Genomic DNA, 12926 nt, shown 5'->3' on the forward strand with positions numbered 1-12926 from the left:
CTAATTTATAAAAATACATTTATTGGCAGGTTAGACGGTGTGTGCTAGTGTTTGCTTTGGAGTTTTTATGGAAAGAACAAAGTCATTAAAGTATTTTAAAGTAAAACTGAAAGTACTAACAACAACAAAATACAACATTACATGTAAAGAAAACTATCGGCAGCCTTTTGAAAACAACCAGAATAGTTGATTTAAACTCAAGTCCACCCTCTGATTAGGCAAATAGCCAATCATTGATTTGGACTCTGGGGTGGCCAATCAGATTAAAAGGGAGGCAAATGCCACCCCTCTGGACACGCCCCTGCTGACATGCACACGTTTGGATCTAGTGGTAACACATCACCCGGACAGATACGTTTCACTAACGGAGCCAGAAGAAAAGAAGCACCAGAGAGTATTTGAAAGAGAAATGAGGATGAGAGCAGAAACTAAAACTCTGCATGTTGTGTGTTTTCTCTCTCGTCTGTGGCTGAGTGTAAATGATTTCACATGACATAAAAATGGATTTAAAAAAAAAAAAATGGTAAAGGGGCCAAAATGATTTAATTCGGATCTCTGTCATCGTTGTCTTCACTCCTGCAGTCGAGCGTTCGAGCAAGGAGTTCTTGGATTTCAGGGCAACTTTATGAGGCAAAGAGAGAAGAAGAAAAAATGAATTTAAATGAAAGTCGATGAGAGGATTGTTGTTATTGCCTCAAACGGTTGCCCTGAGCCCAAAGAGCTCCTCGACCAGTTTGTGTATGTAATATCTGATGGTCCATCTTCACCCCCTCCCCCTCCTCCTCCTCCTCCTCGTTCTTCTGTATGTTGTAAAGTGACTCGAGTCCAGACAAGTCGTGGTGTCTCCGTGTCCCAGTGAGTTCTCCGGCTCCTGGAACGAATAAAGCTATACATGATCACACTGTATGATTCAGTAATGATGCTAATAATAACAGCAACAATATTATTAATAATAATAATAATAATAATAACCTTTGTAATTTAATAAACACACACTGGAAAGACACGCAGAGGACGACATGTGCTGATTTGTGTGAAAGATGAAAGGAAGTGTGAAGATGCATCCGGGAAATACTGGAGAGAAAAACGTAAAATAAAAGGTGATTTGTTTTATTTATTTCTGCAGCAACTAATACACAGAAAACCAATCAGAAACTATTTATTAAAATCAGAATCAGAAATATTTTTACTTATTCCCAGGGGAAACTGTGGGAGTACAATTGCCCCTACACAGAATATAAGCCTGTAGATATAAAATATTTATATGAGATATGAGGGAGAAATATGCAAATGTCAATTATATGTACAATAAAGACAAAAATATACAAAGAATAAATAAGTATAGCAACAAGTGCGGTACATGGTAAATGGAGTAGATAAAAAAAGCAGTATGCACAGCCTCCTCTCTGAGCATCAACGACAGGTTGTTAAAAGGTCACTGATCGAAACCGGGCCCCCTGTAATCCTCCACCAGCTTCCTGTGTTTTTCAGAACCCCACAGTTCAAACGCTCACCTCTACCTGGAAACCTGAGAAAACCTCTGAACAGACTGGACTGAATGAGACCTGCTTGGTTGCAGAGGCGCTGCTTGTCAACTGGCAAAGCAAGCCCCCTTAGGGCTCACAAACTAGTTTTGCAACAACAGTAAAATCCTCCCTGAGGGGGCCCCAACTGAGAGCAGTCACTCTTGTTGCCTTGCTGAGCATTGCACACATTATTGCTGTGAAAAGCGAAGTTTGTCGATGAAAGTAAACAAAGATAAATGAAGGGGAATTATCCGTCTTTACCGTGTTTAGGAGAGAGGGCCCCCCAACTGATTTTTGCTGGTGGAACTAAGGAATTGGTGTAACATCCTTTACACTAACTGAAGCACACATCTTACAGATTAAAGCGTCAGGTACAGCCAACATCAGAACAGCTTATTGTGTCCGTTTGGAGCAGACACTCAATGTTTACGGCAGGTTTAATAACTTTATTGTTCGTTTTTTTGTCATGTTTTTGCCTTTCTTCTCTACTCTGCTAATCCAGTTGAAAATCAAACAATCTTTATTTGTAAAGCGCCATTTCATCACAAATGTTATCTCAAGACACTTTAGAAAAAGAGCCGGTCTAGACTGTACCATGCGGTATATTATTTATTTATAAAGACCCACCATTAATCCAGCATGAGCACTATAAGTAACATTTAGAAAAGTTAGAGGCAAGAAAATAAACGTCCTTTTAAGGGGCAGAAACCTCGAGCAGAACCAGACTCATGTTGAACAGACGTCTGCAAACACTGACGGTTTGTCCCATCTGTTCACACGGAGGAGGCGGGGTTTATGACTTAGGCGTAGAATGTGCTATTTCAAGCCAATTCAGACCGGATTTTTTGAGTCTTATGACTAATTTTAAGGTCAGACCGAAATCCAGCCCAATCGGGTGTTATTGGCGCAGTGTACACTGAGGCTTGACACCGATCAGCTGATCCAGACCAGTAGGATGGTTTTCTGGCATGTTTGATATTTTGGTCGAACAACTGCACGAACACTGGTGCAGTGAGAGCAGAGCCACAAACCGATTCCTCGACTGAAAGGGATTATTGGTTATGATTTAGCTGCTACGAGCTTGTGTTCATTATTGATGCTGAGTGTGTGTGAGAGAGAGTGAGTGTTTTTGTGTGGATACATGAGCTGTGCATATGAGACAACTGAAAAACACATGGGGCGGCTGTGGCTCAGTTGGTAGAGTCGGTCGGGGGTTCAATCCCCAGCTCCTGCAGCCACATGTCCGATGTGTCCTTGAGCAAGACACTTAACCCCAAATTGCTCCTGCTGCTTCGGCGGCGGTTTATACATGTGTATGAATGGGATGAGTACAGTACATCTGACTTCAACCTCCAACTGGGTGAGTTTTTTATCGACAATCATGAATGCTCCGCCCGAGTCCAACTTGAACTCGTACAGTGTGAGCTCTCAGGTCGTGCTGGACAATCGTGTCGTACATTGTGAGCAGCACATAAATCGTAAGCTCTTGTTGAGTGACGTAAACGATTCGATCGTACAGTGTGAGCTGACGTTCCACCTCAACACTTCTACAGTAGTACAGTGTACGCCGGGCTGTACTGCAGCCAGTCAGCGGGCGAAGCTCTAAATATAGGTCTACTGGCTTCATACAGGCACCTGTTGCGCCGTCCATCTTAATATAAAGTCTACTGAATGGTGGGGTTTAGAAAACTTAGTCAAGCCCAGATCTGGTTTGTCCTTTGACACGGGTTGCCAAGATAACAGAAAGCAAAACATTAGAAAGCAAAGGCAAAGAGGATCACGATTAGCTAGTAAACGTTCTGCTTTATTAAATGATTTATGTAGAAGGCAAATACATCAACCATGTTCCTAAGGATAAACACAATGTGCTCCTGTAAAAAAAAACCTTAAAGTAAACAGAACAACAGAGCAGATTTAAATCAACAAGTTTGAAAATTTGGACTTTTGAACTCATGAGAATGTACACACGTAGCTCTTGAGCTTTGAGCTTCCCCTTTGTGCTGAAGTGAGGCGCCGACTGTAATAAAACAATAACAACGACTATAAGAGGATAGAGTACGTACCACAGCATGAAAACGTTGCTTAAATTAACTTGTTTAACTCGTATGATCATTCAGATAAACATGGTTCAAGACGTTTATTTGAAAAGCTGTTTTCCCTGTTAGCTGCTCATAGATCAGCGTGGCTAGCGTTACGTTAGCTTCTTCAGTAATGTTATAGCTAAACCGGCGGTCTATCAAATAGTTCTAGCCTACCCGTCGATATGTGCTAGCATGCGGCCCTGTGCAGTACAGTGAGCATAAATTGATAACAGCAAATACAGAGAGTAGTGGTGTTTTAAAGTGATTATAGGAGCTTTATTTGATAGGAGATAATTGTCAATGGAGACGCTTCTCCTTAAATCTTAATTAATAGAGTTCTGATATTGGATATGGAGAGAGAACTGAATTAATATAGTTTTATTATGATCTGGTAGCATTATTACGGGATATGGATAGCATCACACCTCGACAGAAAACAGGCTAACATGAGTTAACAAAATCTGGATTCTTTTCTTTATGGTTAAGAGTTTTTAGACGAGACTAAACAATTAAGATTTTAATTCTCAAGGCTGTTGGCTCTCTCATTAGACTTTGCAGTGTAGGCCAGGTGTTCCCATTTTCGACTTGTGACCCCCAAAATAAGGCTGCCAGAGACTGGGGACCCCACTGCCTACGATGTTGCAACCCCCCCCACCAGGAGTGTCCCAACCCCGACTTTGGGAACCACTGCAGTAGGCTACTATATTAACTAATGTCTTATAGTTTTTGCACGGACTTGCTCCTCCTCCTTTGAAGGACTTTAAAAAGCTGAAGTCTGCCAGTGGGATCGGCACCAGGGGCCACAGCCCGAGGAGACTGTGAGGTCCAATACAGACGCACTACATTCAGACAAACTGTTCTGTCAGTCAAAGGAACTAAATATTGGAATATTCTCCCACTCACAATAAGAGACTCACAAACATATGCAACCTTCAAAACACACCTCAAACAGTGGATAAAACCAAGTCTGTGACCACCTTTAACCTTTATTATTGTCTTGTGTCACTTGTGCCTTTGTATTTGTATTTTATTTGTAATTTGTATTTCTCTGTTACCTGCCTAGGGACAACAGATGTAAACTAGCACTTCTGCTATAATCTGGCATTTTTACAGCTGTAATTGTTACAGCTGTTCATTAATATGCACTGTCCCTAACAAATAAATAAAATAGTAAATATAGCCTACACAGGAAGGCCCCCTCAGGTCACCTAAGAAAAAATAACTACACACATCACAAACCTGTATTAATAGCCTAAAGGTTGCTTCTGGATTAACAGATCTGTTGATGGACAGCCCCCCCCCCCCCCCCCCCCCCCCACCCCCTTGCTCCCTATCCCTCTTCCTGCATCTTATCCCATCTCTCCCCCTATCCCTTTCCAAGCCCGGTGCAGTCTAGGCCTGTGAAGGCTGTTTCGTAATGAGCCGGGGATCCGGCCGAAGATTTCTGCCTTTTAATAAGAAAGTTTTTTCTTACCACTGTAACTTTTGCTGCTTTGCTAAAGTGCTCATGATGGATAGGCCGGATCTTTGTAACATAACAATGAGTAAGGTCTTTTTACCTGCTTTTTGTAAAGTGTAAAGTGAGATAACACTTGTTATGAGTTGACGCTATACAAATAAAAATTGATTGATTGATTGATTGATTGATTGATTTGCTAAAAGGGAAGCAATTATGGGCACAGATTGTAAAATATGCTACACCAGCCCTTAGGCTACTTGAGTTTTAAACTGTAGTAAACAAACTTTTTGTTTTCCCCTGGAAAGACCAAATATTTAACTGTCTGTCTTTAAGTGACAGCGCCCTTATTGTGAGTAAAATATGGTTTGATTCGTCAAACAGAAACTTCAGACGGAAAGTTTTACGATGCGGATGGCGGGACAGACCGCGCCCAAACCAAGTGAGTGCGCGTTCACATTTTCCCTCTCCGGCGGGAGCGCGCACTGACTGCAGGACTTCATGTTCCCGCAGCTGCCCGTGATTCATGGCGCGCGCTGCTCGCAAACATCCTTTTGTTTCTGACCGGGGTAACCGACCGGGGCGGTGTTACACTGTGACGTAGCCTGGCAACGTCCACCCCCCGCCTGAGCTGCACTCTGGTGTGTAAATCAAACACACCATGACTAGTAAAAAAATTAGCTCCTGCTCTTCTGGCTGCTGATTCGCTCAAGCACTTGTCAATCAATAACTCAAGCGGCGCCGATTGGTTCACAGTGGGTTTACACCGCCCACCGGCGTCTTATATAAAATTAATCCACACACTTCCATCTTTTTCGGATCCCTGTAGCCAACCGTATTATCTCGCCGGAAAACCGTTAGTCCATCCACTCCGACTCAGCCTGCTGAAATGGCCAGACCGAGAGTCTTCTTCGATGTTTCTCACAACGGAAACCCGATGGGCCGGATCGTGATGGAGGTGAGCGGGCCTGGGTGCTTTACAGCCGGGAGTGTGATCACTGTAGACGGCTTCATGATGTTAGCCGAGAGGGGGGGGGGGTTAGACATACCGGGTCTGCTGTGTGTCGTTAGGTGTTATAAGTCACTTCGTATCTTAAAGTTAAACACTGACTCGATCTGTTCAGAGTGGAAACGTCGCATTTAGAGCTCACATTATCCGAGCTGTCACGTACAGGATGGTGTTGGAGACCACGTGTTTGTGGCGTGTAGCCAACTTAACAGATAACGGGTTTTAACGGCTGGTGAAGCGAGAATCCGGGAAGCAGAAGAAGATATTCATAAATGAGAATGTAATATAAATAAATATATGTAGTGTAGTTGAGAAGCTACCTGCTGTGTGTACAGTGAAAAGCTTCAACAATAAGGGAGTCTGTGAACGATTTAACGAGCTGTTTAAATACATGTGATCACCTCGAGGGCCCCATCGGAGGCCCCGCACGTCATGATGTGGTAATTATTATGAAGTAGTTCATAATTTAAATAACGCAGTCACAAAGTGGTGGCCCGCTGTTTCCGCTGGACATCGGACCATCCGAGAGGTGCGCAGAAGGAAAATATAAAAACGCTTGTGCGCAGCTGTTCTTTGTTGCAGCGTGTAGCGGCCTTCAGTCAGCCCGGGAAACCCCGCTGCTCAAACCAGTGTATTACTTATTATTATTGTTATTAATGTGAATTGAAGTTAATGATTTTTTTCCCCCAATCATAAATGTGCTGTCTGCGGCCGTTCAGTTAGTCAGTGAAGCTAATTACACCGGTTCCGGTGTAAATGGACGAGGCTGCAGTTCTGGAAAGTTCCACGGTGCTGGCGCGGTCGGAGGGGTGCGGGGGGGGGGGGCCTTTCTGCATGACTAAAAAATGCGGATGTAGGGAGAGGGCCGACTCAGCGGCGATACCTTTTGCCGTTTGTGCCCACAATGAAGACGCACAGTGTTGCATAACTGATTGTGTGAAGTACAATGGCCCCTGCTGCTACAAAAGGCTGGACATTTACGGCAACATGTTTCAAGCTAAGAGCTGCTAGCATGCTAGCTAACCTCAGCCATTTTGTGCGCACACAAGTAGCTGTGTCCCATTATGGGCGTCACCTATGTGGCACGAGCTCTAAGCTAAACGTTAACCCAAAGACCCCTGTTGAAATGTTGAACAGCTGCGAATCATTTTGTATTAGCAATAAGCCACACTGGTATGTGTGCGACATATTTGGACCTTATGAGACTGTTTTCAGCTGGCTTCCTGCCTGTTCGGTGTGAATGTTAAGCATTAAGTCTGCCGTGTGCAGAAGGTGGCTTTGCATCACTCATGCAGCCAACTCTTGCATTATGGATGTCTGGTTCCTGTTACTGCCTAGCAGGTGGAAAGAAGGCTGTAACCTAATGTGCTGTTCTGAGACCAGCTGCAGTACTTACTGCACACCAGACTGTGCTGCAGCTCCCCCCCCCCCCCACACACACACACACACACACACACACCATCATGCACCCCTCCCTCTGAACATATTGCATGGTAACGTCACTGGTGTGCAGGGCATGCAGATATTTCAGTGTGGTGCAATGCTGCATTTCTCTATCACCTTGCTAAAAAACTATTGCCACATAATTACCTGATCTGGTGTAATGGGCATGGACTGCTACACAAAGTATTTCTGATATTGATTCAACTTTACACCCCGTACACCTGTTCTTCGTAAATGCAAGGAGTCAAATGTATTTTTAGCTAATGTTTAGAGGGGATGTTTGCAGTTCTGAATTTCCAAAATGGCACGTTGTTCCATGGTGTATTGGAATGTAATTTAAATTCATTTCTGCAAGGGGGTCATCTGTACTTTCCTGCAGTTGGAATATAACCAACTGGTGTGCTGACACATATGTGTAGCAAGTGATTGAATAACTTTATATCCAGACTGCACTAAAGGAACAAAGTGCACCATATCTGACGCACCTACTCTGGTTTTGGCTTCATGCCAGGATGGCAACAGGCCAGATGTAAACTCGAGTGCTCCAGCTCACAACTCTCGCCTTGTCCAAGACACTCAAAGCTGACTTCACACTCTGTTAACCTGCCAAATTTGACTAACTTCAGGTATGATGCTTTTTGTTTCTGCAGCTCCGTGACGATGTGGTGCCCAAGACAGCTGAGAACTTCCGTGCCCTATGCACCGGTGAGAAGGGCTTCGGCTACAAGGGCTCCGGCTTCCACCGTGTCATCCCTCAGTTCATGTGCCAGGTAATGCAGCAGGGTACCCAATTGCAGTCATGATTCTTTTGCTTGGTTTAAGTAGGTTTGTCTGTGTGATACGTTACAGGGTTTTGTTATGCAGTTTAGTTTATTAATTTCACTATTTTCTTAAAGTTGTAAGGTTTGGGGCATTTAAAATCACTGATCTTTCACCAGCTACGTTGGGAGCAATAAACTTAACAATTGCAGAAACAACTCTTTTGAGCTAAGGTGACTTCCTGAAATGCCAGTGGAAAGTTTAGGATGGCTCCGATGAACGTATACTGCAAGACTCAAAAGTTACTGAAATGGTTTAGATATAAAAATAATTGAATTTATTAGTTCTACAAAATGGATCATCAGCATTACTGCACATATAACAATAATCTAATCAGCACTAGGCTGTCATACTCTTCAATAGACTCATAATCTGATGACTTGGTGTCGATAAACATTGCTGCCAGCCACACCAATATTCTGCAGCATCTAAAAATAACTGCTCAGCTCATTCATATCCAGTTTAGTGCTGCCTAGCATAGCTCACATTCAACTAAATCCTTAATCTCAACTCTCCCTCCTTCTTTTACAAAATGTATTTTGTCTTTTTGTTATTCCTTCTTAAGGGTCTTTGCGTATTTACAAAAGTGTTGTAGAAGTCTAATTTATTATGCCTGAGACTGTAGTGTGTTATTGAGACATACTGCTTTACCCCACCTCCAATCACTGGCCCGTTCACCTGTAAGGCTCCATGTTTAAAACTAAAGTGTAGACATCGCACATCAGTATTATTGAAAAATGTACTCTTCACAATTAATGTGAGTAACAAGTGCAGTTTAAGTGTCCCAAAATAAACTTCACGAAAATAATTCCAAACAGAATAGGACTCAAAACAAAAGCCAATAACTAAATCTATTGATATAAAAAAGACATGTTTTAATTTAAGAGCAAGGATATCCACCATTTCTAATTCAAAGGATCTGAGTGTGCTGTCTCTATGGGGATAAAACTTGGTGTGGACACCTTCATGTTTGTGTTGAATCCCGGCCTATCCGCTGTTCACCTCTCAGCAGCCAGTGTTTAAAGTGTTGGCTTTTTAGATTAAATAGATCAGTCTTGCCTGATTTATGCAGGAGACCAGCTCTAGTATTACTGTGTGTGTGATGTTAAACGATATATTTGAACACACAGGGGGGTGACTTCACCAACCACAACGGAACTGGTGGAAAGTCCATCTACGGGAACAAGTTTGCTGATGAGAACTTCACTCTGAAGCACACCGGTTCCGGCATCCTGTCCATGGCCAACGCTGGACCAAACACCAACGGATCCCAGTTCTTCATCTGCACAGAGAAAACAGCATGGTAAGAGTTCGCAACTAAACGATTGCTAACCGGTTAAATGGAGCCAACCACTTGGCTTGCAAATAAAAGCTCCCCTCCTGCTACATGACTCTTCTCAATGCTTTTGTGCATTTCCATCCCTATGTGGCTACACAAGCAGCTCCCATTTTAGTGCTGGTTGTGAGACTATACTTAATAATGTGTCTGCCTGCAGGCTCGATGGGAAGCACGTGGTGTTCGGACAGGTGGTGGAGGGACTCGATGTGGTAAAGAACATGGAGAAAAAAGGCGCCCAGAGCGGCAAAGTTGACGGCAAGCTCACCATCACCGACTGCGGGCAGCTCTGAGCTGCAGCACTTAACCCTCTCTGCTCGTCCTGTAGCCACACCCCTATAGGCTCCAGCCCTGTCCTCCCCATCCAATTCAACATTCCTATTGATGGAGATTCAGCAGATTCCCCCCTACCCTTCCCTCCTTTTATATTCTGTTAAAATCATGTTGTTGCATTTGTGACTTTGCCTTTAAAGTTTCTTTTGCATTAACGTTCTTTGTTTTTTTTCACAAAGTCCCAACGGTTTTTTGTTAAGTCAAAAAATGAAATGAGAGAAAATAAAAATGTTGCCTTGACAACTGAGACTGTGTTGTTATTTACAACTGCAAAAACTATGTCCTGTTCAATATGTTTAGTACAGGTTGTCTACACTCCTGGTTCTCAGCTGGTGGGGGGGGGGGGGGGTAATGCACCTCTGCCAATAAACAACTCTTTTTGCATGACATAATGCAACTATGACATTTAAAACTTTAATTTTTTTCTTGCATTGGAGGGGGCAAACCTCAGTGCTGTGTGCAGTCATCAAAAGTGCACAATTTGTCACTAGTGGTGACATTACAAAGTTGAGTCCCAACTTATTAAAGAGCTGATGGTGGGACCTGAAGCTAAAACCAGTAGAGAACACTGCCTCCAGTATGTAAATGGGGTGATGTGACTCAAAGAGGTCAGAAAGTCCAGATTTTGGAAAGAAAACTTGACTTAAGATGTCATGCTCTAAATACTGGTATATTAATCAAAGTTACTGGTAGTGTTCGTTTACAACAACACCTGTCATGATTTGTTTTTGCTACTCTAGTTTCTGTGTAAAGGTCCGTGTGTGTCACTTCAGCAAAATGGCAACAATGCTCTTACCTATTCTAACTAGCATCAGAATAATTTCAGAGACTACAGAGAACACACGGCTGAAGTTTACACATCAGGTTTTTTGGCATTTGTGAGCTGCTAACCAGCAGTGATTAAACAATGTACAAAATATTTCTAACTTTGCTGACGTCATTGTCACTTACTATCTCTCCAAGTGTGGACAAGAGCCTTTATAAAATTGCTTCTTTATGCGATTTAAAGATACTGCTTACATGTGACGTTAATTTGGTTAATGCACTAAAAATATAATCTAATGTGCGAACAATGAACTGAAGAATATCGTGTGTGTGCGTCTCCAGCAGAGGGAGCTGTTTGGCTTCAATATTCTGATCACAGGGCAAAATCTGGCACAACTTCTGATATTACATTTTAAACTGCAATTACATGCGTTTCTATTTTAATAAATAACATGTAGTCAATTGAATATCCAAATGTCACAATACTCAAAGATTTATCAGATTGTTTTTAGTACCATTCTCCATTTAAGGACTCACTGTAATGTTAACGACGTCGTGGGAAGGCCAGCAATGTTTGACTGTGTAGCAATGCCAGGACCTGCACAAGAGTCAGGATGCCGGAAAAAGAAAGACGTCCTGGACATTTGACCCCAACAAATAACATGCTGACTAGCGTTTTTTTTTAGTCAGCTCCAAAAGCTGACCTGAGACAGGCTGAGGAGGTGAGTTTTAGACAAATTTAAAATTTAAAAATTTAAATTCTTTAAATATATATGTACAATAGATATACAATATAATATATAATAATAATAATAATAATATATAATATACAATATATATGCAATAACCATGGCTCATTCATGGTCTCATTATGGCCTTTTAATTAGTGAATATTTTAATTCAATTCAAATTTAAAAATTTAAATGCTTTAAATTTAAATGCAACTCAAAGGGAACTCATTTGGAGGAAAAAAAGTACGTTTTCAGTTCAGCTGCAAAAAAAACGTAATCGCTTCAAACTCAAATTACGTCGTACAGATCCATCTGTAACGGCTCAGGTGGTTGCTAGGCAACTGAATTTATCCGAACTTCTGGATTCTCCGGTTTTGAGACAGCAGGTAAACACTTCCTCGTCCATTCACGCATTTACAGCTAGCTTGACAATACGGTTGAAAATCAGCATTTTACGTTTACCAACAACATTGATTTTGGACACTTGTGGTTTTTATTTTAGGTGAAATGTCAGATTTAAAGTCGTTTAATCTCCTCCTGAGACCAAAATATGGTAATGCTAACCTCCCCCTGGTCAAATTATTTTACTCCCCCTGCATGCGGCTGCACTATGGGCTACACCTGCATACACACACCTGTGTTTGAGGCAGTGCTATTCAGATTCATGCACTTTTTAATTCGCTGTTTAAAATACAACAAAAATCCCCAAAAAGTGGTCAAGGAGGGCACAGTGGTGGAAATGTTTGTTCCGGCAAGTGTATGAACTTTACAGGTGTTAGGTGTTGATTATATTGGCTTTTAGTGTATGTTAAGTGAAAAACAGAAACAAATAAAGGAAGTCAGAGCACACTCATGCTTTATTTTAATATACTAAAGTGCTAAATCAACAGTTGACAAGAAAATGTTTGTAACTTTTACTGAGAATGAACACTCAATGTTGACTTAATAATGTAGTGTTTTCTATGCAATTTATGGTTACAACTGTACGGTTTCTATTCTATCCAACTTTGTTTTCTACATCATCAGTTTTGTTAAATAAAATGGGCAGGTCTCTCAATATTGGTTCCAGATACGCAATCTAAAAAAAAAAAAGGGCGAACAATAAGGTTAAAAAGTCTATGTAAGGGTCTTCATCCACATTACGAATAGATAGAGGAGCGACCCTGAGTTCTCAAGAACTTGGCAAGTATGCGCCTCAAAATCTGTGAGCCCATGGTCAGACAGAATGGAGTTGGGTCATAGCTTCTTTGCATATGATGCCAGAAATAAGCGTGCTTTTCAGATGGAGAGCAGACTGCCAGCTAGGTAGCAATGCCTTGAGTGTGTGCTTTTATAACTAATCCAAATGAGAATGAACCATGGCTACTTTGGGGTCAGTTGCATTGCGGTTCATAAAGGGTTAAAGTAAAAGAAACATTCAAAGAAAT

At 41.9% G+C, this 12926-nt stretch overlaps 1 protein-coding gene across 1 annotated transcript; it reads left to right on the forward strand.

Moving 5' to 3' along the window:
- The first annotated feature begins 5857 nt into the window (after positions 1-5857).
- ppiaa (peptidylprolyl isomerase Aa (cyclophilin A)) lies at positions 5858-10250 on the forward strand. Its single transcript, XM_061039181.1, has 4 exons — positions 5858-6021; positions 8166-8285; positions 9465-9637; positions 9831-10250. Exons 1-4 carry the CDS (start codon positions 5953-5955, stop codon positions 9961-9963), a joined length of 495 nt encoding a protein of 164 aa, XP_060895164.1. The 5' UTR covers positions 5858-5952; the 3' UTR covers positions 9964-10250.
- Positions 10251-12926: the final 2676 nt, after the last annotated feature.

This window comes from Labrus mixtus, chromosome 5 (assembly GCF_963584025.1).
Source record: "Labrus mixtus chromosome 5, fLabMix1.1, whole genome shotgun sequence".
NCBI lineage: Eukaryota > Metazoa > Chordata > Actinopteri > Labriformes > Labridae > Labrus > Labrus mixtus.

Excerpts from the sequence above, each read along its gene's own strand:
- ppiaa (XM_061039181.1), top strand. The coding sequence starts at position 5,953 with ATGGCCAGACCGAGAGTCTTCTTCGATGTTTCTCACAACGGAAACCCG. Across the intron at positions 6,022-8,165 it reads TGGGCCGGATCGTGATGGAG|CTCCGTGACGATGTGGTGCC; the intron begins GTGAGCGGGCCT and ends TTGTTTCTGCAG. Across the intron at positions 9,638-9,830 it reads TGCACAGAGAAAACAGCATG|GCTCGATGGGAAGCACGTGG; the intron begins GTAAGAGTTCGC and ends GTCTGCCTGCAG.